This window comes from Rattus norvegicus, chromosome 14, assembly GCF_036323735.1.
Source record: "Rattus norvegicus strain BN/NHsdMcwi chromosome 14, GRCr8, whole genome shotgun sequence".
Classification (NCBI taxonomy): domain Eukaryota; kingdom Metazoa; phylum Chordata; class Mammalia; order Rodentia; family Muridae; genus Rattus; species Rattus norvegicus.
In genome coordinates, this window is record NC_086032.1 from 63,630,514 (window position 1) to 63,653,874 (window position 23,361).

The 23,361-nt window shown below is 41.3% G+C and overlaps 1 protein-coding gene across 11 annotated transcripts in view; it reads left to right on the top strand.

Moving 5' to 3' along the window:
- The window catches only part of Ppargc1a (PPARG coactivator 1 alpha), a 655,711-nt gene that overhangs the window by 557,009 nt on the left and 75,341 nt on the right, over positions 1–23,361 (top strand). For 4 of the 11 annotated variants that reach the window (XM_039092491.2, XM_063273670.1, XM_039092490.2 and 1 more), the window contains one exon: positions 8,873–9,052. In XM_039092491.2, the coding sequence (XP_038948419.1) occupies positions 8,873–9,052 (180 nt within the window). 11 annotated transcript variants of the gene reach the window in all.

The window sequence follows — 23,361 nt, forward strand, 5'->3', positions numbered from 1 at the left end:
TAGTGTCCTGATCTTCTTGCCTCTGGCTGCCCACAGTTTCCCCTCTCTACTTTCTTTAAAGATTTGGCCTCCATTCCTCTCTTGTATACATTATTTCAGGCTTATAAGGGCAAAGAAATTCATGCTGTGATTCTTTACTTCCGAGATTCCTTCTTTGATCACAGGACAACATTAACACTGAAATCCACGCTCTTGCTATTGTCTGAGGTGTTTGGCTTTGGATATTTTGGTTTGTGTGATTGTTTTCACTTTTTAGAAATAGGCTATTAAATAAAATAGAGCATGAAGAACACACACAAAAGTCTATACATTGGAACAAGAGTGGGGAAGGAAGCACACACAGGTCATCCAATATATTTAATACAACATTGAAATCTCCTCCTTCATCTCCCTGGATCCCTATCTCCACCCGCTCTACCCCTTCACATTATCAACTTAAAGAGAACGCTTTCCTGCCTCCAGCAATGATGGGATCTTGGAAAACAAATGTGAACAGAACTACTGAGCAGAGGGATTCTATGGCCTGGAATTTACTGTGTAGATACATATCACCACAAGCAGCCATCAAGTGTTAATAAATACCTTTACCCATTGTTTGGAGAAAACATGGGTTGATTTGGATTTGACTTGGGATTATCAGCATAAGGACCTTGTCTCTGAACATGGCCTGTTTTACAGAATAAAAAGGCTTTTTGAACAAGGTGAGACTGTTTTTTTATAAAAAACGATTCTCCTTCATTAAGATTTGGTCTCCTCCCTCCCTAAATTGAACATGAACTCCCTTGTGTTCATGCTGTACACCCTTTCTGTCAGCCCTTGGAATATGCAGCTGATCACACTGTATAGCTTCCACAGACATTAGTTTATTGAAAGCAAACATTTGGGAATCTTTGATGCAAAGTTGTGGAAGAAAAGAGAGAGAGAGAGAGAGAGAGAGAGAGAGAGAGAGAGAGAGAGAGAGAGAGAGAGAGAGAAACAGTAGTTAAGACACAGAGAGAATTAAATATAGAAACTGCCTGGGGAGCCAGAAAAACCCAAGGTTGGTGAGGAACTAACAATTTAAATTCTCTTGAGGACAGAGGAAAGCTGGACAGAAGAGGACTTTTAATTTGAAGAGTTAATTAACCAAATGATAAGACTTCTAAAATATCCTTCTCGTTAGAGTTGTAATTTTGAGGCCTGAGAAACAAGTAGAAGATATTCTGATTTGCTCTACAAATCGACTTAAAATGGACTCTTACAGCAGCAGAAATGCAAGGGAAGAGGGCAGTGTGTCTGTGATTACCAGCCATGTGCTTTCTCTATCCTCACACAGCCGGTTATGAAGGTACAGGGCAGAATAGCAGTTTTAAGCAGATCGTTAGATTCATGGGTGTGCTGGTTTAGTTATTTTTTTCAAAGTAGAATTAGGTGGCAAAAACAGAAAGAAAAAAAAAGAAGAGAAGAAAAGAAAAAAAAAAACTGCCACAACTCAGTGTGAACAAGTTAAACCATCAGAACAATAACGCAGAGTGATCGAAATATCTATATCTATAAGAGGTGTGCATGGGATTTTTAAAAAAGTATGGTGGATGCCTAGCCAATGACAAAGAGAAACCAAAGTATCAGTTACCATCAGGATGCCGCTATGGCTTGATAATAATTAATAGCCAAGCGGCCAGCATTATTTCACAGTTGACTGTGTGGAGGGTAGAGCCAATGACCTTTGTCCTGAATTTTAATAGTTTACTTAAGTTTTACATTAAGTAAAAATCTAATTGGGAAGAAAATTAGTGTTTCTTTGTGGGAGTACAGAGTAAGGCTACACTAATTGCGTGTAGAAAGTGATCCCAGGTTGTCTTGTCTTTTCTAGCCCTTCTTCTTCTTCTTCTTCTTCTTCTTCTTCTTCTTCTTCTTCTTCTTCTTCTTCTTCTTCTTCTTCTTCTTCTTCTTCTTCTTCTTCTCCTCCTCCTCCTCCTCCTCCTCCTCCTCCTCCTCCTCCTCCTCCTTCCTTTGAATTAGAAAATTAAATGCATAAGACCATTCTGCTGTCTTGAAGACCAGTTGTAGCAGTGAAGTATATTCACCTAATTTAGAATGTTAAAGCTGTTGGTCATCTCATTCTGTTCACTGATTGACAAACTGTCGATTTCATTACCTTCTTTTCTGGCTACTAGTTTGGACATCATAGCAAACAGACCCCTTTTTCAGGGTCTGAAGTAAAGAGCAAGATGGTGGACTTTTCTTTGTGTTATATCTTTTTTTTTTCACTTTACTGTTTGAGTAACTGAGAGAAAACTAATGTTTTCCTTCTAAGGGGACAGACAATAAAGAACACATTAAATTAACCTCAGTGGAATAGGAGTTTAAATGAATGGTGCTTTATAAATTATATTTAGATGCATAGGGACTGTTTTTTCTTCTTCTAAATTACTGTCAAGTAAAGGAAATGAGCTGGTTTTTGAGTCTGTGGGGTTTGAGATGTTATGGAAATATGTTTTCAAAGATCCCCTGTGTATGTCTCACTGTGTTTGGAAGGATTATGTCGTCTGAGCACCCAAGTGTTATGGAAAGTGCTGAGAGTTGGTTTTGCATTTGGTATGTAATGCCACAGTAAAAACAGCTGCACCTGCATTACTCCCCATTGACTCAGGTACGACAAAAAAAATTAGTAACCGAGGTCCAAGAAATGAGTATCTCTGCTGATGCCATTTTCATGTTTTCCCTTCATCCCCTGGACATTCTTAATTTCAAAAACAAACTGTACAACCCAGGGCATAGGGTTGGAATCCAATGTTTATTCTAAAAGGCACCCTGAGGCCAGGAGGAAGAAAATGCTACATATAAGAAAAGAAAGGGGGGGGGTGCAGTTGAGTAGCTAATCTGTTTCAGGGCTGGCAGCAGCGACAATTGTATTTACTAACATTTGTTTTCTGGGAGCCTATGAGAGCCATGGAAAGATTCATGAGGGGAACCCAAGAGTCTAGGGTGTTGTGGTTTGCTCACCTTACTCGGAGCAAAGCAAACCCGCAGTAACAGTTTTGGAGACTGCATTCCCCACTGCCAAGGAGACAGCTGATTTGGAGTAGAGTTTGTTTAGACCTAAACAAATGAGGCTGTTTGGTTGACCAAACAAGAAAAGAAAGAAGGAAAGAAAGAAAGGAAGGAAGAAAGAAAGGAAGGAATAGGGAAAAGAAAGAAGGAAGGAAAGAAAGAAAGAAAAAAGGGGGATTCGTTGTTTTCAAACACTCTCCTAATAGGGAGAAAAAAAAGAATCTCATGGAAACGTATCACATGAGGAGCTTTTGCTTCAGTTCCAAGCTGAGCCTGGGTCCACTCGGAAACCAGTTCTTAAAGCACACACATTTTAGGCAAGGGTGTAGCTACTGTGTCAGTAACAGAGGACCTTTGCTGTTTGCCTGTTTTGGATATAAGGTAAATTAAAAAAAAAGATTGCAGGAGATTTGAGTTATTATATGACCAGGGCTCCGGTTTAGAGTTGGTGGCATTCAAAGCTGGCTTTAGTCACAGTGTGATGCTTGAAGCCTCCCAAAGGCCAAGTGTTTCCTTTCTTTCTTCTATTTTTTTTTCCTCTCTAAGCGTTACTTCACTGAGGCAGAGGGCTGCCTCGGAGTGACGTCAGGAGTTTGAGCAGCAAGCTGCACAGGAGAAGGGAGGCTGGGTGAGTGACAGCCCAGCCTACTTTTTAATAGCTTTGTCATGTGACTGGGGACTGTAGTAAGACAGGTGCCTTCAGTTCACTCTCAGTAAGGGGCTGGTTGCCTGCATGAGTGTGTGCTGTGTGTCAGAGTGGATTGGAGTTGAAAAAGCTTGACTGGCGTCATTCAGGAGCTGGATGGCTTGGGACATGTGCAGCCAAGACTCTGTATGGAGTGACATAGAGGTGAGCTGGGGCTGGGCATTGCAGGACCGGAGCTTCCCTCAGATGCAATGATTCCTGGAGGGGGGATGGGCCAGGGGAAAGGAGGGGACATAGAAAGTAGCTCAGCGGGAGCTTTTGGAGGGGGAAATCTCAATCTTATCTTAACTCCAATAAGTTTGCTATTTTAAGGTGGCTCGGAGATGCCTTGAGCAAATCAAAGCTTAGCTGCTGTCATCAGTATCTGTAGCAGTTAGAAACTCTTTCCATGTGCCTTTGGCTCCGTTTCTACTCATATGCAATATTTATGCTCTAAGATATTGATATGAATCAGGCGCTGAAGTCTTTCCAGTGTTCAGTGCCCTGCTTGGAAAAATGCCATTTCTATTTATAAGAAAATGAAGATAAACATTAAAATGGATGTGTTAAAAGAGAGTCCGTTTTGACTCTCGTCAGGATTTTTATTTTTCCGCCCTGCTCTGTCTGTTCATTAAACAGAGAATTTACAAGATCCTAAATAATCCTGCTGGGGCTGAGTTAGATTGCTTTTCCCACAGAACACAAAACGACAGTGCTGTTTCCTTTAAAACACTTGTGTGTGGCTGAAAGGGTTGGCTAGCGAGTTAAAAAAAAATCCCAGCCTTAAGAGAGCAAGGCTTTCTGTTTGCTTCTGTGACGAGAAACCGAATGGTTAAATCTCTCTACCACGGAGAGCTGCCTGAAGCTGGGAGAGAATGGAGTTTATGCAGACCGTGTGTGGAGCTGCTCACTGCTTGTGTAAAAATAGACCGCAATACATCAATTCCACAGTCTCTGCTGGCTACAATTCATACAGGGGAGGAAAAAACACAAGCAGTTTCCTCGTAATCTCTGGAGTCTAGCTGGGGCCAGAGGACTTCAGCGTGTTTGCATTCAGTACAATGGAATGTTCTCGGGAAAGTTTGGGCAAGTTGGAAAACAAGTGAAACTTTTGTGGACTCTGGTGAGATGGACCCGAATTGAATTGCGCGGAGGATCGGAGCTGCTAACTAACAATGGTGCTTCCTCCCGGTAGCGGGGGCACGTAGGGTAAGGGGGAGGGTCAAGTGCCACACGTGATTTGATTAAATAAGATGTCCGTGTGGTGCAGTGATACACATCTAAAGTGAAAATGATTTGGCGAGGCCGCCTGCGAACGCATTTTTCCTATCTAGCCAGGCGTGCCCTGGATTCTTAACTCTTTGCTGGGTCTGCAGATGTTGGCTCCGTTGGCTTTCCCTAGGCTTTGGCAGATCGGATTTGCGGGTTATAATTATTGTTATCTTGTTGTGATTTCTTGGCAAGGCAGAAGAGATATGGATAATTCATGTGTCCTGTGGCTATTGGAAGACAGAGTTCTAAGTGGCTTCAAAGTCCTAATTGTTGGAGTAGCCAGCGTAACCCGTGGGTGGTTGCCTGGCTGACACCATAGGTCCCCTCGAATCACTTTCATTTTTACCTCTTGGATGTTCCCGATGCTGCTCAGAGATTGAAGTGCTGTGATCTAAAAGAGATGAGGGAGATTTGCCTTAATAGTCAAAATTCCTGCAGTTGTTTGCAAATAAACATCCCAGCCATTTGTAACTATGGCTTTAAGTTTGTTCTTTCTTTATTTTTCTTAAGGAGATAAGGGCTCAGTGTCCAGCCTTAGACTGAGTCCTGGGTCAGCTGTGACCGGCCAGTTAGTGCGGCATAGTAGACAGCCAGCTGCTAGAAACCGGTGCCTTCAAGTCTGTGACTCTGAGAGTCATTCGTGCCCGTGGAAATATTGCATGCAGTAGGTAGCGTGACGGCTTTCATTTTTTGAATCATTAATGTTTGCTGTCATCTTAAAACCTATTATGCCCTTTCGCACATAATGACAGGACAGTGTATTGGCTAATAAAAGCCCAAACCACCAGAGCTACTCAGAGTCTCCTGGTGTTTCACAGCTTAATGGAGGTGATGTACAATAAGGTTACTAGGGTGGATAGAGACAGTTCACGTGACACACTTCACGAAGACTGTCATTCTTTACTGTCTCCATTCCTCCTCCCAGCTCAACTCATGTTTTCATCAGAAGTTAAGATTCTTTTTTTTATTAATATAATTAATGCTGCTGAGTCCACTCACTCTCCCCTCTCTCTCTTTAAAATTTACCACCAATGGCACCAAAACCTCTGAAAGGTTAATGGAGAATTATACTTAATTATAATGAATCATTATTATCCATGCAGTTAAGCTAATTTATTGTCTGCTCCTTAACTAAGGGAAAAGACTGTCTGTTGGGGGTGAAATAACGTACAATAATTAGCCTTTTGTGTTTAGAGACTGCGTTAGCCTCTTAAATCTTATTGTAAAAACTAAGGCTCCAGTTGTGAAATTGCTTTCACGGTTGCAAGGCGGCCACAGAGTACCTGTGTAATTGAGGCAGGACACACCTGTTACAGATGTATAGGGAGCCATCAATATTAGCGTGTCAGACAAGGACAGTTACTCAGCTCAGCCTGCTAAATCTGGCATTGTCCAAGCCCAAATAGGAATTAACAGGAGAAATTGCTTCTGTGAATGTGTTTTAGATAAGTAGGATCAGGCCACGTTCAGAAGCATTGATTTGATCAGGATGTCAACATTGGCAAGCACAAACACTATTTTGCGCCATAGTGTAAGAGTAAGCATGAACACACACACACACACACACACACACACACACACACACACACACACAGAGACAGAGAGACAGACAGACAGAGAGACAGAGAGACAAGGAGACAGAGAGAGGCAGGAGGGGGAGATAGGTGGGGGAGTGAGCAAAAGCAAAACAGAATGCTAAAACAAATTAATCTTATGTGTTCAATAGTTGTCAGAAGGTATATTCAAATACATATTTTTTTCTTGAAGGTTAAAGAGTCTTTAAACTAGTCTCTCTTAGAGAGTATAGCTAGAGATGGCAAAAACCTGTCTCCAAGGAGGTCAGGTGACAATTCACCATCCCCAACCATGACTTCTGTGCTTCAGTAGCGCCAGAGGTACACTGAGCTGCCCTCTGCTTTAGCTTTCATGGGGATGCTCTTTTTGGTTGTGGCCCTTCATGTTTTTTAAAGGAATCTTCCACCCGTGACATCCGTGATTTGTTTGGCATTGTTGACAAACTCTCCCTCATCTCTGCACTCACAGTGTTGAAGAAGAGTTAATAAAAAGTGGTTGTGCTCTGGGGATGTGTAGTTTGGATAAGAATGGAGCCTTGGAAATGTTACAGCTATAACAAAACACTAACTCTATCCAGACAAGATCTACTCTTTCTAGTCAGACTTCTACCTACAAACCTAGTCATTTGTAATTTTGGGCTGACCTCGGATATTACAAAGAAAAGTCCAACAAGATGAGAAAGAAGGCATGGCCTTCTTTCTTGGCATGGCCATGTGCCTGCCTTTGAGGATGCTCTGGGGCTTGGTGGTCTTCTAGACAAAGTGTAATGGTATGCAGTCTCTGTTCCCCGTCTCCTCACCTGGTGTCTACTCCTCAGCGCATGGTTTTAGGTCACACTGCTGCATAAAACCCCTGCATGCAACCTGCCAGGGATGACAGGGGTGCTCCAGAAACAAAATCTTCATAAAACTTATTTTATTCAAAATCTAAAAGTCAAGGAAGTTTATCAGCTTTATGTCTCAACTGCTGCCTAAAGAGGAACCAGTAAATACCTTCTCTGTGGACCTTGGAAAGTAGAGGCAGGGGTGGTCTTGTTTCTGTGTGGGAATGCCTGGATTCAGGCAGCTGGCTGGTGAGAGGATGAAGTCCTGATGATTCCACTGTCATCAGACCCCCATAGTAAGATCTTCTGTAGGGTTCTTTAGAGCACAGGGACTTGGCTCAACAATGAAATATCCAGTTAAATAGGATACCATCTCTTTGGTAAGGGGTTCTGATAGCCTCAGAAGGCAACAGGTCAGGGGATTGGAAAGACTATCTAATTGCTAGAAAAAAAATACACACACACACACACACACACACACACACAGACATACATGCACCCACCCCCAACCCTCATATATATATGGCATTGTTATATATAGTTTTATATATATATACATATATATATTATAAGTATATTGAAACCATTTTGTATCTCTATACACATATAACCATTTTTAAATTCACCATAACTGTGATTTTGACATACCTCAACAAAATACAAAATATAGTCATGGTACAGGTCACCTCACACCTAACACACACACACACACACACACACACACACACACACACACACGCCTTGCAAACTATTTCTAGTGAAAGCTATAAGGGTCACATAGAAAAATAATATGAATTTAGTTCTTTAACTCAGGGAACTTGCATTTGACCTGTTAAGGATGAAGTCAGGGAACTCATAAAAAGTCAAGTGAAAGTAAATGATTTAAATAACAATTCAGGAGAGCTGGAGATGAGCTAGAAGACTTGCATCATTAGTTGCTAAATGAATGGTACAGAGTATAATACTTAAAAGGAGTGGGCATGGAGGAAGTTTTTCTAGTCTAATCCTTGAGTTCTGTTATCTCAGTAACCAGTTGTTCATAGGGATATCCATTATATCTGATGGTGATTCCAAGGTATAAATCCACTTGCAAACTTCTCTCAAACAGTCCAATGATAAAGGACAGAATAAAATCAGTTGTATAGTTAACTATAAGAGGCTTAAAACTCATCAGGTGAAACTATCCTGCAGGTAGGAAAAATTCCTGTTAGTTTCTACCTGGAAGAATCAAGGCGGCCTTCCTGGAAACATGGTGTTTAGCTTGGATATGGGTTTAGGATTTCGATGGAAGAAATTAAACAAAATACCCCTTGGGAGCCAAGGGAAAAAAGAATAGAAGGTGTTTCCCCTGGTGATTAAAGTCCCTGAGGCCAGCTTTGGTGCTGTCATTGAATTAACCAGACTTAATTCCCGTCACATGCCTCTGTTGTTTAGTGAATTCCTGCCGTTAATAACTGCTGTGTTTTCCTTGCTACCTCCTGCAGTGTGCTGCCCTGGTTGGTGAGGACCAGCCTCTTTGCCCAGATCTTCCTGAACTTGACCTTTCTGAACTTGATGTGAATGACCTGGACACAGACAGCTTTCTGGGTGGATTGAAGTGGTGTAGTGACCAATCAGAAATCATATCCAACCAGTACAACAATGAGCCCGCGAACATATTCGAGGTAAGCATCTCCTTTGGAGAAATGAGCTTCTATCTGATCGTGGGTGGCTTGTGCCACATCGGTGTGGTGCTGGGCCCGAGCAGGTAGGGGCTCTTACATTGTCACCCATAGGAAACGTGTCATCACAGATAGAGAGTCTCTGTCATGGAAAAATGGTGCTTTTTCAGAATTAAAGTGCCAAGGGCCGCAGAGTGTGTTAAACTGTGTTGAAATACAAGGGGTTGTGAAAGCTTTGGGGACAAGGAAGGAAAAATTTGTAAAGCTGTTTACTCCTCTCTGTTCCCAGGAGCAAATGGTGTTTGATATGAATTAATACAGAAGAAGGCATTTCTGGTCACTAAGGGGTTAATGTCTGTCTCCGTTTGTTTTACCTTGTCAGTGAACGGTTTTGATTATTACTATTATATTATTGTTTCAGACCCCTAATTTTCTTGCATGATGGAAAATTTCTAAACTCGAAAAAGAAAAAAATTTAGTATGTACTTATAAATTAGTCAAAATTCATTTTCCTTTCAGTAGCGAGAATTACCTCCCAGACTCTAGACGCCTATTATGAGTCTACCCTATAATAAAGAATGTTAATCTACTCCTATTAAAGTGTTACTCAGAGAAACGAGGTTCACTCTCACAAGATCGGGAGTCATTTACTTGAAAATAAATCATTTCTTATAGTGAGAAGCATTCAGAGAGTGTGGTGACAAGTGAATTGGGTGCAGATTGCCAAATCAGCTAATTTTCAGCATCAAAATCGGCCTTGGCATCATCATCATCTGAGAGGTTCTAAGCCCCTCTGTGCCAGGCTGCACAGAACTTCCTTTAGCCACCAGTCAGCACATTCCTATCTTCCCACTTACTTATTAAAATCTCTCCATCTTTCAAGAGAGCAAATTTTTTTTATAAGAGTTCAATCTTTCTATCACTGGCTTCATAGATGATACTGAATAAATAAATGATTGTTTAATGAGTGAATGATAAAAATGATTCTATTTGAGAAGAAATAATTAGTGAGAATAATGGCTACCATAATGGAATACTTCTGCTTTCTGTATATTGATACACGTATCTTTTATTTTCATATATTATTTCACATGGAATATATATATACATACACATATATATATATATATTTCAGTTAACACATGCAGGCACTGAGTTTTAAAGTTAAGTAGTTTCACCAAAACCACACAGTTGACGAATAAAGATCTAACATTGAATTTCTAAATGTATCTGACTTCAAAGTCTATATCATTGATAAAAATAGGGAGACCGTACTTCTTGGGTGACGGCCATCCTTTACAAAGATGCATCAAGCTGCTTCTTTGCTCAATATATTTAAAAATAGAATGGAATGTCTCCTCCTCGTGTTGGCCTGTGTGGAGGCACTGTGTAGTTGGTGAGCTGATGTTCTATGGTACACCTATGACATTCTACAATATGCCTGGAACATTGCATGGGTTTTAAGCGAATGTTCCAGGTGGAGGGGGCATGGGGGGGGTCAGGGCTGAGGGAAGTGAGCAACAAACAATGGGTTGTGGTTGGTTATCCTTTCCCAGGCTTCTCTGCTGGGTCTTAGAAAGTTCATGTGAGGACTTGGCTGGTTAGAACTGGTAAATTGAACATTCCTCATCCAGTACACTTGTCAGGTTACAGGCCCATTCTAAGTCATGCAGCATTAAATAAACAGTTCATTTAGAACATGTCCATCTCTATAGACCTCCTATCTAATGATCGGCTACGGCTGCTCCATATTGGGTGAATGCCACACATTTTACAGATGACGGTATTGGGATAACTGAAAAGCAAGGGGAGGTTATGTGGTAATCATTGCCTCCCAGGGAGGCTGGTTTCAGAGCTTTCCCTATGACCTTATGTCCTCCTCATATTTCATCTTGTGGAATCTGCATTGAGTACTTCTCATTTATAGCTTCAGGAGTATTGGCCCAGCAGCTAGTCAGTTATCTATATATAGATGCTCAATCTGTGCTCTCCACTCCTTTTGTTTCCCTATATAACTTCCCACACTGATAGGATTGTTTGCAATGCTCTAAAACACATGGTTCATTTAATTTAATCTCCCATTAGGTCATTTTAAGCCAATGATTCTCAACCAAAGGCAATTTTGCATCCTCAGGGGGCATTTGACAGTGTCTGGAGGTATGCTTGACTGATAAGAGTAGGTTCCAAGATGATGCCACTGGTACTTTGTAGATAGAGACAAGGAATGACACTAAGTACCCTAGATTGTACAGAGCAGCCCATTGTAAAATAGAATGATTGATTACAAATGGCTGATACTGAGCTTAAGAAGCCCTGGTTGGTGGTATTATTATTATTATTATTATTATTATTATTATTATTATTATTCACTGAAGTTTCCCTTTATGAATTGGTTTGATCAGATTGCTGAGGTAAAATTAGTGCAGTGAAGAGTAAGTCTCCTTATAAAATTGTAGAAATGCCTGGGCCTGAAGACTCATGTGTCAGCTATTCTCAACAACAGAGGACTAGAGTAACCGTTTTGACAGAGGCTCGTGGCAATCCTCTCTGATGTCACAGGATCCCTTCTTCTTTGTCCAAGCAAAGGGTAAGGTCATATGTGGCAACACTGTCACCAGCGACAGCAGCAGCGTCATGAGCCCTTTCAGAGAGTGCTGACTCCCTCACTCTTTGCCCTCTAGTGTCAAACTCACACACATCTCTCCCACAGTTGAAAACAAAAGTGAGCATCGGTGAAATTCTAAAATTGAGTCATTCCATATTTAGGGACAGAGTCTTCTTTGCCTGGCCATAGCCTTGTGTGCCCTCTGCCAAAGCAGCTTTTCACAAGAGCTGTTTCCCAGGGCCATCCACTCCCATGGACTTTCCTCCTGTGTTCCTTCCCCTTCTCCTGATCCTCAAAGTCCTGCCTCATCACATTTGAGAAGGCTGTAGCCTTGAGCAAGCCGAGCAGTCACAGCTTTGCCTGTGCTGATCTGTCAATTATAAGCATTATTATGTACCTCGGCCTCCCAGGATAAAATAAGCTATTGAGGAGTTAAACATTTTTTTCCCTGACTCAAGTTGCACATTGATGACATTGCTGGAATCTGGCCATAGGGTTCTGAATCATAATCAGAACAGTGAGTGAGGTTTAGGCTGGTATGATGGTGCAGCTGAGCCATCATGTGATGTTTGTTGAGTGTTGGGAGTGTGAAGTATTCACTTCCATGGCCTCTAGCATATGTGTAAGTCTCGAGTTTAGTTTTCACTCCACATTATAAACATAACATAAGGAATGGTAAAGAAAGAATGGAGCTGAAGGGCTGGGAAGATGGCTCAATGGATAAATCACTTAGTGCACAAGCACAAGAACCTAAATTTGACTCCTAAGCACCCCTGTCAGAAGACTAGCATGGTAATGCATGCCCAAAATCCTGCTTGGTGGGTGGAAACAGGAGGTTTCCAGGAGCCTCCTGGTCTGTCAGTTTATTTAACTGCTCATCTCCAGGTTTGGTGAGAGATCTTGTACCAAAATTAAGATTGAAATTGATTAAAGACAACACCTGATGTCAACTTCTAACCTCCATATTAGCATGCTTGGGCACTTGTAGACACACACACACACACACACACACACACACACACACACACATATACAAACATACATTATTTGTTCACATAAAATAACGCAATTCAATTTCACAATTTATGAAAGAATAAGTTCCACGTGTGGCAAAAGCAGTGTGAACATATAGGTGATCACGTCATTCACTGGACACAAATTAGCCTATGTGTGCAAAGTTCATACGTGGATATGTAAGTGAATGTGACTAGAAGCCATTTCAGAGAGCAGGGCATAGAGCCCATAAGGACAGCCTCCAGTGCTTGATCCGTGTGTAAGGAAAACAGGATGCTGTCTGTGAACACACTGGTAGCAAGATTTATGTTTTAGAGGATTGCAACATGACTTCCTTCCCCAGTTGCCTTTGTGCATTGTTTGGTAGAGAATAAAGGAGTGCTTTCAGGGAACAGCACTGTGTAAAGATGGGTGGTATGGAGTTCATTTAAATAGCACCTGGACCTTTCTGGGTCACTGTGAGCTACCTTGTCTGTGCTTCAGTTTAACACCTGTTTTAATGCCTTCGTGATATGAGTGAATGCACGTCTTTCATTCATTCGTTTGGTACTTCTGAATGCAGCTGCTTAGAATTCCTTAGAACACTGGTATGTGGGAATACAGTTGTCTGGAGGTCATTTTCTACAAAAGACATAGAGGAGAGTCTATGGAAGAGGACTCTACAGTTTTAGCCAGCACTCAGCTTTAGTAGTGACTGCAACTCACAGTGAGGTTTAAGGTTCTGAACTTGTTTAGGCGAAGGCTGAGTGGCGACTCCTTGTCTGTGTGGAAGGTGTTCTGTAGTGCATTGCCTAGGAGTGGGTGATGGTATCTCTCAGAACACTTGATTATCGTGGTAGGAGGATACAGGTGGCTTCATTATTTTTTATCTGTGGCTTTCTGTGATATCCTAACATTTTCAATCATGGATATAGATTATATACATTTTAAGAAGTTAAAATAACCAATCTTGGCAAATTCACTAGACCCTTAGCTCTGATTCAAAAGGATGGAGGTTGATAGTTGTCACTGAAAATTTCCCAGTTTAAAAGTGATTAAAAAAAAGTCAGTTACTTATACAGCTCAAAGGGAGATCTGTCTTCATTTTCTAAGGAAATTTAAATGCAGTTTGGGAGGCCAAATGCAGAAGTGTAAAACAAGTAGCCTCAAATGGAAGGCTATGTGAGCATATATGTGCACAAGTGTGTTTGCATACTTTTGTATGTTAACAAATGGAAAATAGTGTAGAACCATACAGCCATATACATGCATGTGTGTCCATAATAGGAATGTCTAACACATATAGGCATACATATATAATATGTACTATATTTATATTGGCAACTAGCAAACATTTCATGATCATGTTTACAAGTGTGCACGTATGTGTGATTTCCAGCTAAGGAAGGAAACAGTAAGGTAGGTAGATTCGCCAAGGCTGGTAAGAGTGTGAAAGAAAGGTTTTTAGAAAGTAGGGCTGGAGGTGAAGAATTTGGTTCACTCAAAAGAAAATGTGGACCCGTGGGAAGACGCGGTGTGAGTTTAGATTTAATATAGTTGTGCTGTTATGGCAGGCCATATTGGGAAGTATTCATGAATTTGTATGAGAGAAATTAGTGCCCCACAGGAGGCCAGCATGATGGAGGTGGTACCAAAGAGAGATCATGCTGGGAGATCTAAGGGGTAAAGGCAAGTAGAAATAGGGGAAGCCAGAGAGTATGCATGTAATACTAGGGCAGGCGAGAGAGGAGTGAAAGGGATAAGGATCCAGGGAAAGAGTCAAAGAACCTTGAAGGAAAATTCCATCAGCCCTGATAATATGAGTTATATATAGAGGGAGGTGACAAGTAATGTTGACTTGAACACATTCCAAAGGAATCAGGTCTTCATGGATACCTCTCCTGGTCACAAGGCTGTCCAGTGTTACAAGCTGAAGTGCTTCCTACAACTTGTAAATCATTTTACAAACAATGCTTCACGTCCCTATGGCTTCAAGCAGATCATATGAACCCTAGTTCACAAATGTACATGATGTCTACACTTCCTCTCTTGTCTTCTTGGAGGACATTTTACAGTCTTCTATGGTAAATGAGTTTCTGCCTCTGTGCCAGTGTCCAGGAAGACTAGTCTATGAATGGTCATCCTGTTGGAATTTTAACAAAGCAGGCAAGAAAACCAAGTATGTAAAAACAAACAAACAGACTTATATTCATTTAATCATCCAAAGAATAAATTCCCCTGTGTTGTGCAGAGAGAGTGAATTCATTTACAATAATCACTTTTTAAAGATTTCTAGGATTCCCAATTTGCAATCAATAAATGTTTGCCATTTAAATTAAATTTACAGCCCACAACCAGATTTTTTGCCACACTTGGTAATGACACTTTCCAAGAGCATAGACTTCAAGTAAGAAAATAATAGCCATTTAAATGGGGAGATAATTGGCTGTAACATAAGAACATTGAAGAATGTTGAAGCTCACGGAGACTTATGGAGTATTTTAAAAATTTATGTTGTACTTATCTTCGCATTTGTAGTCTACCACAAAATTCCAAATTCTGAGCATAAATCAGTGAGATGTTCATCTTGGAGACTCGCAAATCAGAAACCAACAATCTGATGCAGTCTGCGTGCTATTGCTGTTGCATTTGCTGCTACGACCATCTACCATCAGCTTATACAGAGAGACCAACTGGGGCTTGACCTGTGTGCACCTCTCTCTCTCTCTCTCTCTCTCTCTCTCTCTCTCTCTCTCTCTCTCTCTGTGTGTGTGTGTGTGTGTGTGTGTGTGTGTGTGTGTGTGTGTGTGTGTTCATTTATGCCCCTTAGGTAAACACTATTTTAGACTTCTTGGCTTGATAACATCTGGCTTATCTTGGGAACATCTGGTTTATCACCCGATTTTCTCCCTGCCATTATGCTGACCACTGGAAAAAATATGGCTTAGGAGTTCTGCCCCACAGGGCTGTGTCTTTTGGCATCCACTCTTGCTAATAAATAGCAAGTCACAGGATTCAGGTTGCATGACCATGGGTCACTAGCACATACTTCTTCAGTTGTGGGTCTTGTTAATATAAGTGGTAATTATGAGGGATGAGACTCGCTACTCTTCATCATAGAAGCTGATCCAGTTACCAGCCTTTGTAGTCTAGAAAGCAAGAATCTATATGTTTAATTAGACACACTGATTACTTTTTTTATTATTTTTTGCTCATTGTCTTTGGCAGTGCTTGAGATTGAATGCAGGGTCTCCTTCATGCAAGGCATGTAATCTACCTGCTGTGCCTCACCTCCAGCCTTAACTTTATATAGCACTGATTATCTTGTGATTTTGTGAGGGGTGTTAGAAGACATTTCATGTCAGATACTCTGTGTTCTAAGAAGTGGGTGAGACATTTGTTTATCTTAAAGCTTTTTGGTTTCCCAGAATCTCAAGTGAGTTATTTATAAGTAAACATTCCTTTGCTTGGATATGTTAGAAAGAAAGAAACAGAGAGAGAGAGAGAGAGAGAGAGAGAGAGAGAGAGAGAGAGAGAGAGAGAGACAGAGACAGAGAGACAGAGAGAGACAGAGAGAGACAGAGAGACAGAGAGACAGAGAGACAGAGAGAGAAAGCCCACATTTACAGGAAGAAAATCCTGAAGTTGAATCAGAAAAAGAATGACTCGCTGACTCCTTTGGTTACTTCAAAGCTGTCCATCTAGGTTTAAGCAAACACTACTCTGGGTTCTGCATTGGGCAAACAGTCCTTGTTCACAGCACCTGGGTGCTGTGTGGTAGCCTCATACATATGCTGTTTTTCTTTGTCTGTAGACATCTAGCTATGTGGGTTGTCATAGATGCACAGCCCAGCAGATGGCTCACCTAGGAATGAGAAGAACCCACAAAGCTGATACAAAGATGAGTGTTGTTAAACCAAGACCCAAATTGTTCTTGCACAGTCTCTTGTCCCAGACTTCACATTTTTTTAAACAAGGTTAATTTGTCCCTATAATTATGTGCCTATTCTTTTAGCAATGAAAACTTTTATTGTGGGTTTAATAAAACGAACTGCCTGTGATATGAAATGATTCTGGAAGGCTTAGTTTTATCTTTTTCCTTAACCTCTCAAGCCTCCTTGTGCCCTGTGCAGTTCAGAAGGAAGGCAAATCAGGAAACCTCATTTTGCTGTCAAAGATGCTGACTTTTAAGTAGCCAGGATGAACACAAGGGGAAGTTGGAAAGAAAGCCATGGTGAGGTGTCCAGAGCTTACTCTTCAAAAGGATACGATTTTTCAAAGCAAAAGTAACTTCTTATCTGTGAAGCCATACATTCGGAAATGATGTTACATGATGCTTGTGTACCTGTTCTTTCCAAAAATGTTAAGAGGATTCACAGTTTTGGATCCAACAACTAATGCTGTGTACACCTGGCCCTCTCCAGCCATTCCTACTGCAAACTCTTCATTCAAGGTTCACAGCCAGATGGATTAATGAATTACCAGATCTTGGGGAAAATATCTTTGCCTGTCTTTTATACACAACTTTCTCTTTCCCTCTCCCTTTAGTCTTGAGATTGGTGTTATCACTTCTACAGCCTAAGTCTCTGTAGAATGTCCCCCCAGAAATATCTTCTTTGAGCATTGTCCCCACTCTCCTATTCCTTCGCAACTTCTGTTCACAGGCAGTTATTTAAAGGGGCACAATACACTGAGGTTCATCAGGCAGGATGGTAGGGAAGGCCCAGTAGCCAAATCTTTGGTACCCAGTGACCTCCCTGATGCCAAATGTGCATGATTTCCTCTCTGCTCAGCCTCGAGAATGAGTTGTGTAGGGTTCCTTGCTCAATGCTGGCGCTCTGAACTTTACAGGAAAGCCTTAGAGCTAGTTGAAAAGTGCTGGTGCTTGGCAAATACTAAATTACATGTAGGAAGTAGTCTACAGTACCAGTTACACTTCATTTTTATTCTTGACACAGACACCTAAATCAGAGAACAGTAACATTTCAGAGATTATGCAAGCAGTTTGGGTATGTTCCAACACCATAATAGGATCAGAATTTTAAGGCCTTTTGTATTATTACCAATACTCGCTTAGTTTCTACTGCAGTGTACTTTGTAGGGAATTACAGCTTTTACTAAAAAGATTAAAATGCTATTATGCAAATGATTGCAGTATGTTATTATGTTTACAAATTAACATCCATGGCTCAACACACAAATTAACTAACTATTCTATCTGTGTTATTAAGGATTTAATAAAGTAACTGTTAATAAAAATGGGTAGCTCGGAACACTTAATAAGAAACAATTGTGATTTAACACACACAACTAGAGTCTGGTGTTTAATGTTCTAGGTGATAGAATAGTAAAATCAAGTTGAGCAAAGGCTTTAGAAAAGCCACCATTGTGTGAATGGTGGAAATGTTTGCTTGAGAGACTGAGGAGCGAGACCCAAATAGCTCCACTCTACAGTGGGCAGCCTATCAATGCATCTCAGCAGCACACGCACAACGTCTTCTATTAAGAAGTATCTCATTGAAATGATAATTGCCCTCTGTTCCATGTCTGATACGTTCCACACTCCTGGCGAATACTTACATTATTCTAAAATGGAGCTCAGAGCCCATTTTGCTGTGGCGACTGGGACTTAGCTGCCGAGTATCACCGTGTGATAAAAGAGGAAAAGGCTAGCTTCAGACTAAGATGGCTTTACAAACAGGCTGCAAATTGCTATTCCTGGCTGCTCATGAGAGATCATAAAAGCCAGCAGATAAGAGCCGCCAAGGTCCCTGAGAAATGAATGTGTGTGATTATGTTATCTCTCACTTCGGATTTACTAGATGGACCGACAGCACCTTCACTTTAGGCCCACAGGAACAGTCGGGAGAGCTACAGATTTCGGATAATAAACTTTGCTGGGATGGGTTTAAATACTAAGACCATATCAAGTATTTTTTTTTCTTTTTGTATGAAAATGTCCTTCTGTAACTCGACACCAAATGCAATGGATTACGTGTAATGAAAATTTATATTAAAAATGAGTCTAAAATATCTTGTTTTGAAGAAATGGGGCTCAAGAGGGACCTGGGATTCCAGTAGTAGAATCCCCCGATAGGTCTCATGATAAGAAGTAGGGGTATTACCTAAAATTAAGCAAGCTAACAGAGAAGAAACACAGGAATTACTCAAGAAGGTGCCAGAAAACTCAGTTTACATTTCCAATATTTTGAATTTATTTCTTCACTCATCGAAGACAAAAATAACTGTGCAAACAGTTACCTGTTTAGGTCTAAAGGCTGAGATTAGTACCCTGACCTTCCGAAACGGAAGAGCTAAGCGTACTGAGGGAATGTACAGGCAGGGAAGCCATCACAAAGTTGGCCAAGGTTTGTGTGATTTATTTTGTTCCAAATAGCACCTCTGTTGTTGTTGGGAAACTGCTTATGCAAATTTTTGATATCTAGCTTTAGCAAGGTGCCTGGTTCCTTCATTTTCTTCCACATTTGGATAAATTGTGTTGTTCCTCACTATTCCAAATTTGTCCTTGTGGAAGTGAACACTTGCAAATTGTCTGAAGCTTCCTAAGAGAAAGAAAGCAAAGGAGGCAGGCGGGGTGGGGGGTGGCAGGGAGGGGAGGATCCTGACCAAGAACAGTTTCTGTGACAGCTTATGATTTGATGGTGTGTAGCCTTGCCCTGTTCCCAGGCACCTGATCAAGAAAGTAGTACAATCCTGTTATGCAGGCATTCCGGAAATCTTGCCAACATTCACCTGACATGACCAGGGTTTAAAGTCCTTGAGGTAACTTTATGAAACAGGATGGAATGCTCTGCTTCTGGATATGAGTGACTATATACTTACATTATCTTATTTTATAACGATGAGGTGGGGACGGGGGCGGGGGGGCCAGGGGTGGCAGCAGCGACTGGGATCCTTGCCACAAACCGGCGGTAAAATAATTAGTCCAGGAGACAAATGTCTTGGACCATGTTTAAACAGAGCTTTAAGGACACAGTGTTCCCAACACTCACATATCTAAATACAAACGGGTGTCAGCTGTTATACAGACCAAAGCGTAACAGCCTGCTTCCACATAGGTCATCGTCAATCCATTTTGGTCACAGTCACACTGCACATCTGTTTCTGCGAGCTACAGCTTCTTAAGGTGGCATTTGGACTTCATAAGAGCACAAACAACCGAGCTATAAATTGCCACTGCTGGAGTTATTTTGAATAAGTGTATACTGTTTCATATTTATAATGGTGAGGCTTCATAATAGTCGCAGTGAATATATAACACCCATCAGTTCAACAAGCATGAAATTGTATGTTGTCAAGTTGTCTCATAAATAGAGTCATCTTCTGGCTCGCAATAATGTCAAACTAACATTTTTCCCCCCAGAATTGTCGAGGGGGTCACAAAAATTAAAGTTAAAATTAAAACAAGAAGGAAATAAAAAAGCAAGCAAGTAAGAGAAAGCAAAGGAGGAGGTACCCTCTTTAAATAGCTCTTGTAAAGCTGACTCTCCTGATGCTACCCCTCTCTCTCTCTCTCTCTCTCTCTCTCTCTCTCTCTCTCTCTCTCTCTCTCTCTCCCCCAAGAAAGCTAACTTTCCTCAAATGAATGCTAACTGGTTAATTGGACGTGCTTTCTCTGCCATCCAGTGATGCCACTTCTACCCAGACCTTGCAGGGTTAACACTCTGCAGGTCTTGCTGCCGAGTTGTACGTTTGTGAGCGTTTTTATTTTTCTTAAAGAAGTTTTCTCTTTAAAAAAATTTCCATTCTTGTGATGAAAATCAGTGCTAATTGTTACAAGACTCTCTAACTCTGTGCTCTGTCAAGCTTTCTGCTTGCCTTTGCACCCCAGTTAACTCTTAATTCATTATCAGAGCAATAAGAGGAAGCGACAGGAAGACACTTGGTTCAAACTTTTCTGAGTCAGAAAATGGAAAGAGAGAGAGAGAGAGAGAGAGAGAGAGAGAGAGAGAGAGAGAGAGAGAGAGAGAAAAGAAATGATTGCAACTTGCTGTAAGGAAAAAAAAGGCGAATGAAAGGCACTCGCCAGCAGCTAGGGAGCAACTCAGAGAGCAGTTTTCACAGTGGTTGAAATTTCTGCACCAGAGGCATGAGGAGAAACCAGTGCAAGTCTTTTTCTGCTTTTGAGAAATTCTTAGATGTGTTCAACTCTTCCCATCTTTCTTCAAATGGCCCGGGGACAAGAAAGCATTTCAGCCTGTATCTGCAATCATTTTGACTTAGCCAGTTAAGTTGCTAACTTTAAGACCTCAGGACACTGTCTTGTCTTAAATCAAACACTATGCAGATATTTCTGAGGCTTATGGCTCACCCTGCTCTCTTCATCGCGGGTCGTCAGTGAGATGGATGGTCATGTCTTCTTGTGGAAGAAACGATTTGCTGGTCAAAGCTCTTGTTCTCATTTTTGCATTTCTTTGTGCTTTTGGGTTTAGAAGTTCACCCATTCCTTCACTGATTTATGTATCCATTCACCAGAAAATAATTATTATCATACCATAGCATGTTTAGCTACTTGTCGATATTTAGGGAGACAGTGGCTTTGAGCAGAATGTCCCCTGACTCCAGGAAGCTCATGCTGAGTGAGGAGAGCAGGGAGAGGGGGACGGGTAAACATTGTACTAAAGGGAGCACAGGAAGGGCTTATATCACCTTAGTATATTGCTCATCAAAATGATAAATTTTGTTCTTCTTTCTCTTTCAAAAATACTGACAACTTATAGTGTTTGTTGTCTTTTCTGGAGACAGCTTCCCTCAGCTACAGGACCTTTCTCTTTCCACCTAGGAGCTAAGAGATGGGATCTGAAGCCTTTAAGGCAAAGGCTCAGGATTTTGAAATTAGGAGACTTGAGATAGGCAAATCAGGAAACCCCTTGGGTAAAATAAGAATTTGCTCGTTGGAATTGTTGAGGGAAAATAAGAGGAGGCCAATCTGAAGGAAGACAGCCCCTCTGTCAGCAGGGGTTACATACTGCCTCTGGCAATGTGTGTGTTGGGGTTACCATGGACCAGAACCGTTTTGTACCATTTTAGGCTTGGTGACCTTTCTCTCTGAGAATGATATTTCAGTCCAATTGGAAAGGCTAGCATGCTTTTGGCTGGTGAGAAGCACCCTGTATGGGTGGCATTGCCCTCTCTGAACAAACTGTCTCTAATCCCCTGTTTCTAACTGCCATCGCATTACCTCTTTTGGTAGAGCAACTGATGGACTGTCCTGTCCCCCTTGGCATGGCACTACAGGAAGAATGTCCTGTATCCCTCCACTCTCCTCTCTTGAAAAACCACAAATCATTTCGCTAAAAGCATTATTCAATTAGATCCCATTCAGATTTCTGTAATGCTCTGACTTAAATCTCTTCTCCCTGGTCCCCTTTGAGAAGTCTATTTCTCCAGTTGAACAGCTTTTTTTATAGATGAAAAGAAGCCTCTTTTAAAGGAATGCCCTTGATTTTTCCATGGACTCTTTGCCTAAGGATATTAGCTTCCCTGGGTGTCATCTCATCTGCTCAGATGTGAACTTGGAGGCCCTGTATTCCAGACATAGTTCTCTTGGGTGTCCAAGGAACCTAGCCAGCTTAGACTATGTCCAGAAAGGTTCTCGTGTCAGGATCCTCTTGTGTCTTGCCAGCCAATTCTTAGCAGGGACACCCTGCTCTCCTCTGAGCTGTGTGTCTCCACCTGGCTTTTTTTGGTAGTGCAGCCTAGTGGGTAGGCTCCTTTTTTATTCATATTGGGGAGGAGAGCCTAACAAATGCCTGGGAACTGGAGCACAGTGATTCTCCACAAGATAAGTGGCTTTTTTTTCTCCTGCTGGTTCCCAATTCCAGGTCTCTGCATGCCACAGATTGGAGTGTTACATTAGGTCACCATGCTACTGTCTCACTCCTTTAATCCTCAACCTTAGCTGTGTGGCTGCCATCCTAGAGGAATTTGTGTCAATTTCTCCTGGGATAGATCTAGCCTGGGCTGCTTTGCAATAATTGTTGGAACTGACAATTTTGACAAAGGCGTTCTGTCCACACTGAGCTAAAGAATTTTCTGTGTTTAGATGTATTCGGAGGTGACTAGGTGTTGCCTGGTCTTAGCAGATAACTGAGCCTGTGACTCTGTATAGCTCAAGCCCTACCCTGTTTGATTTGACTTTGAATGGCAAATGTGTTTCTTCTGAGTCAGCAGACATGACGATCACCTCTACTGGACTGTGTGACCTGTCTATTGCTTTAGAATGCAGACGAACAAAATATGAATCTTACGTTTTCCTTCAGTGTTTGGCTCATGTGATTCCTGGCATAGTCTATGGCGGAAAGCGAGGTTGTCTTTCATATAGAAGACACATGTCTAACTCAATCACAGTGGTTATTTTTATAACTTGCACTGGAAGACCTCATTCCTCTGGCCATTATTAACACGATTAATTGTCTGAAACAGAACTGAGAAACACACCATCTTGTAAAGTTGTCTTAGAGAAGCCAAACTAGATTCAGATAGATTTTTCTCATATTTAACACGTTTTCTTCCCAGATAAGCTCCTCCGGTCCTCCCTTCACACTTGCTATGTTCCGTTGGATGTGCAGCCTAAATGAGTCTTAGTTACTTGTTGTTCTGAGCACATAAGACACGGGGTAGCAATGACTTTAAAATCTCATAAGATGGCAGACACAGAGATATTATGGGGAGATTTTCAAGCTGATCAAAA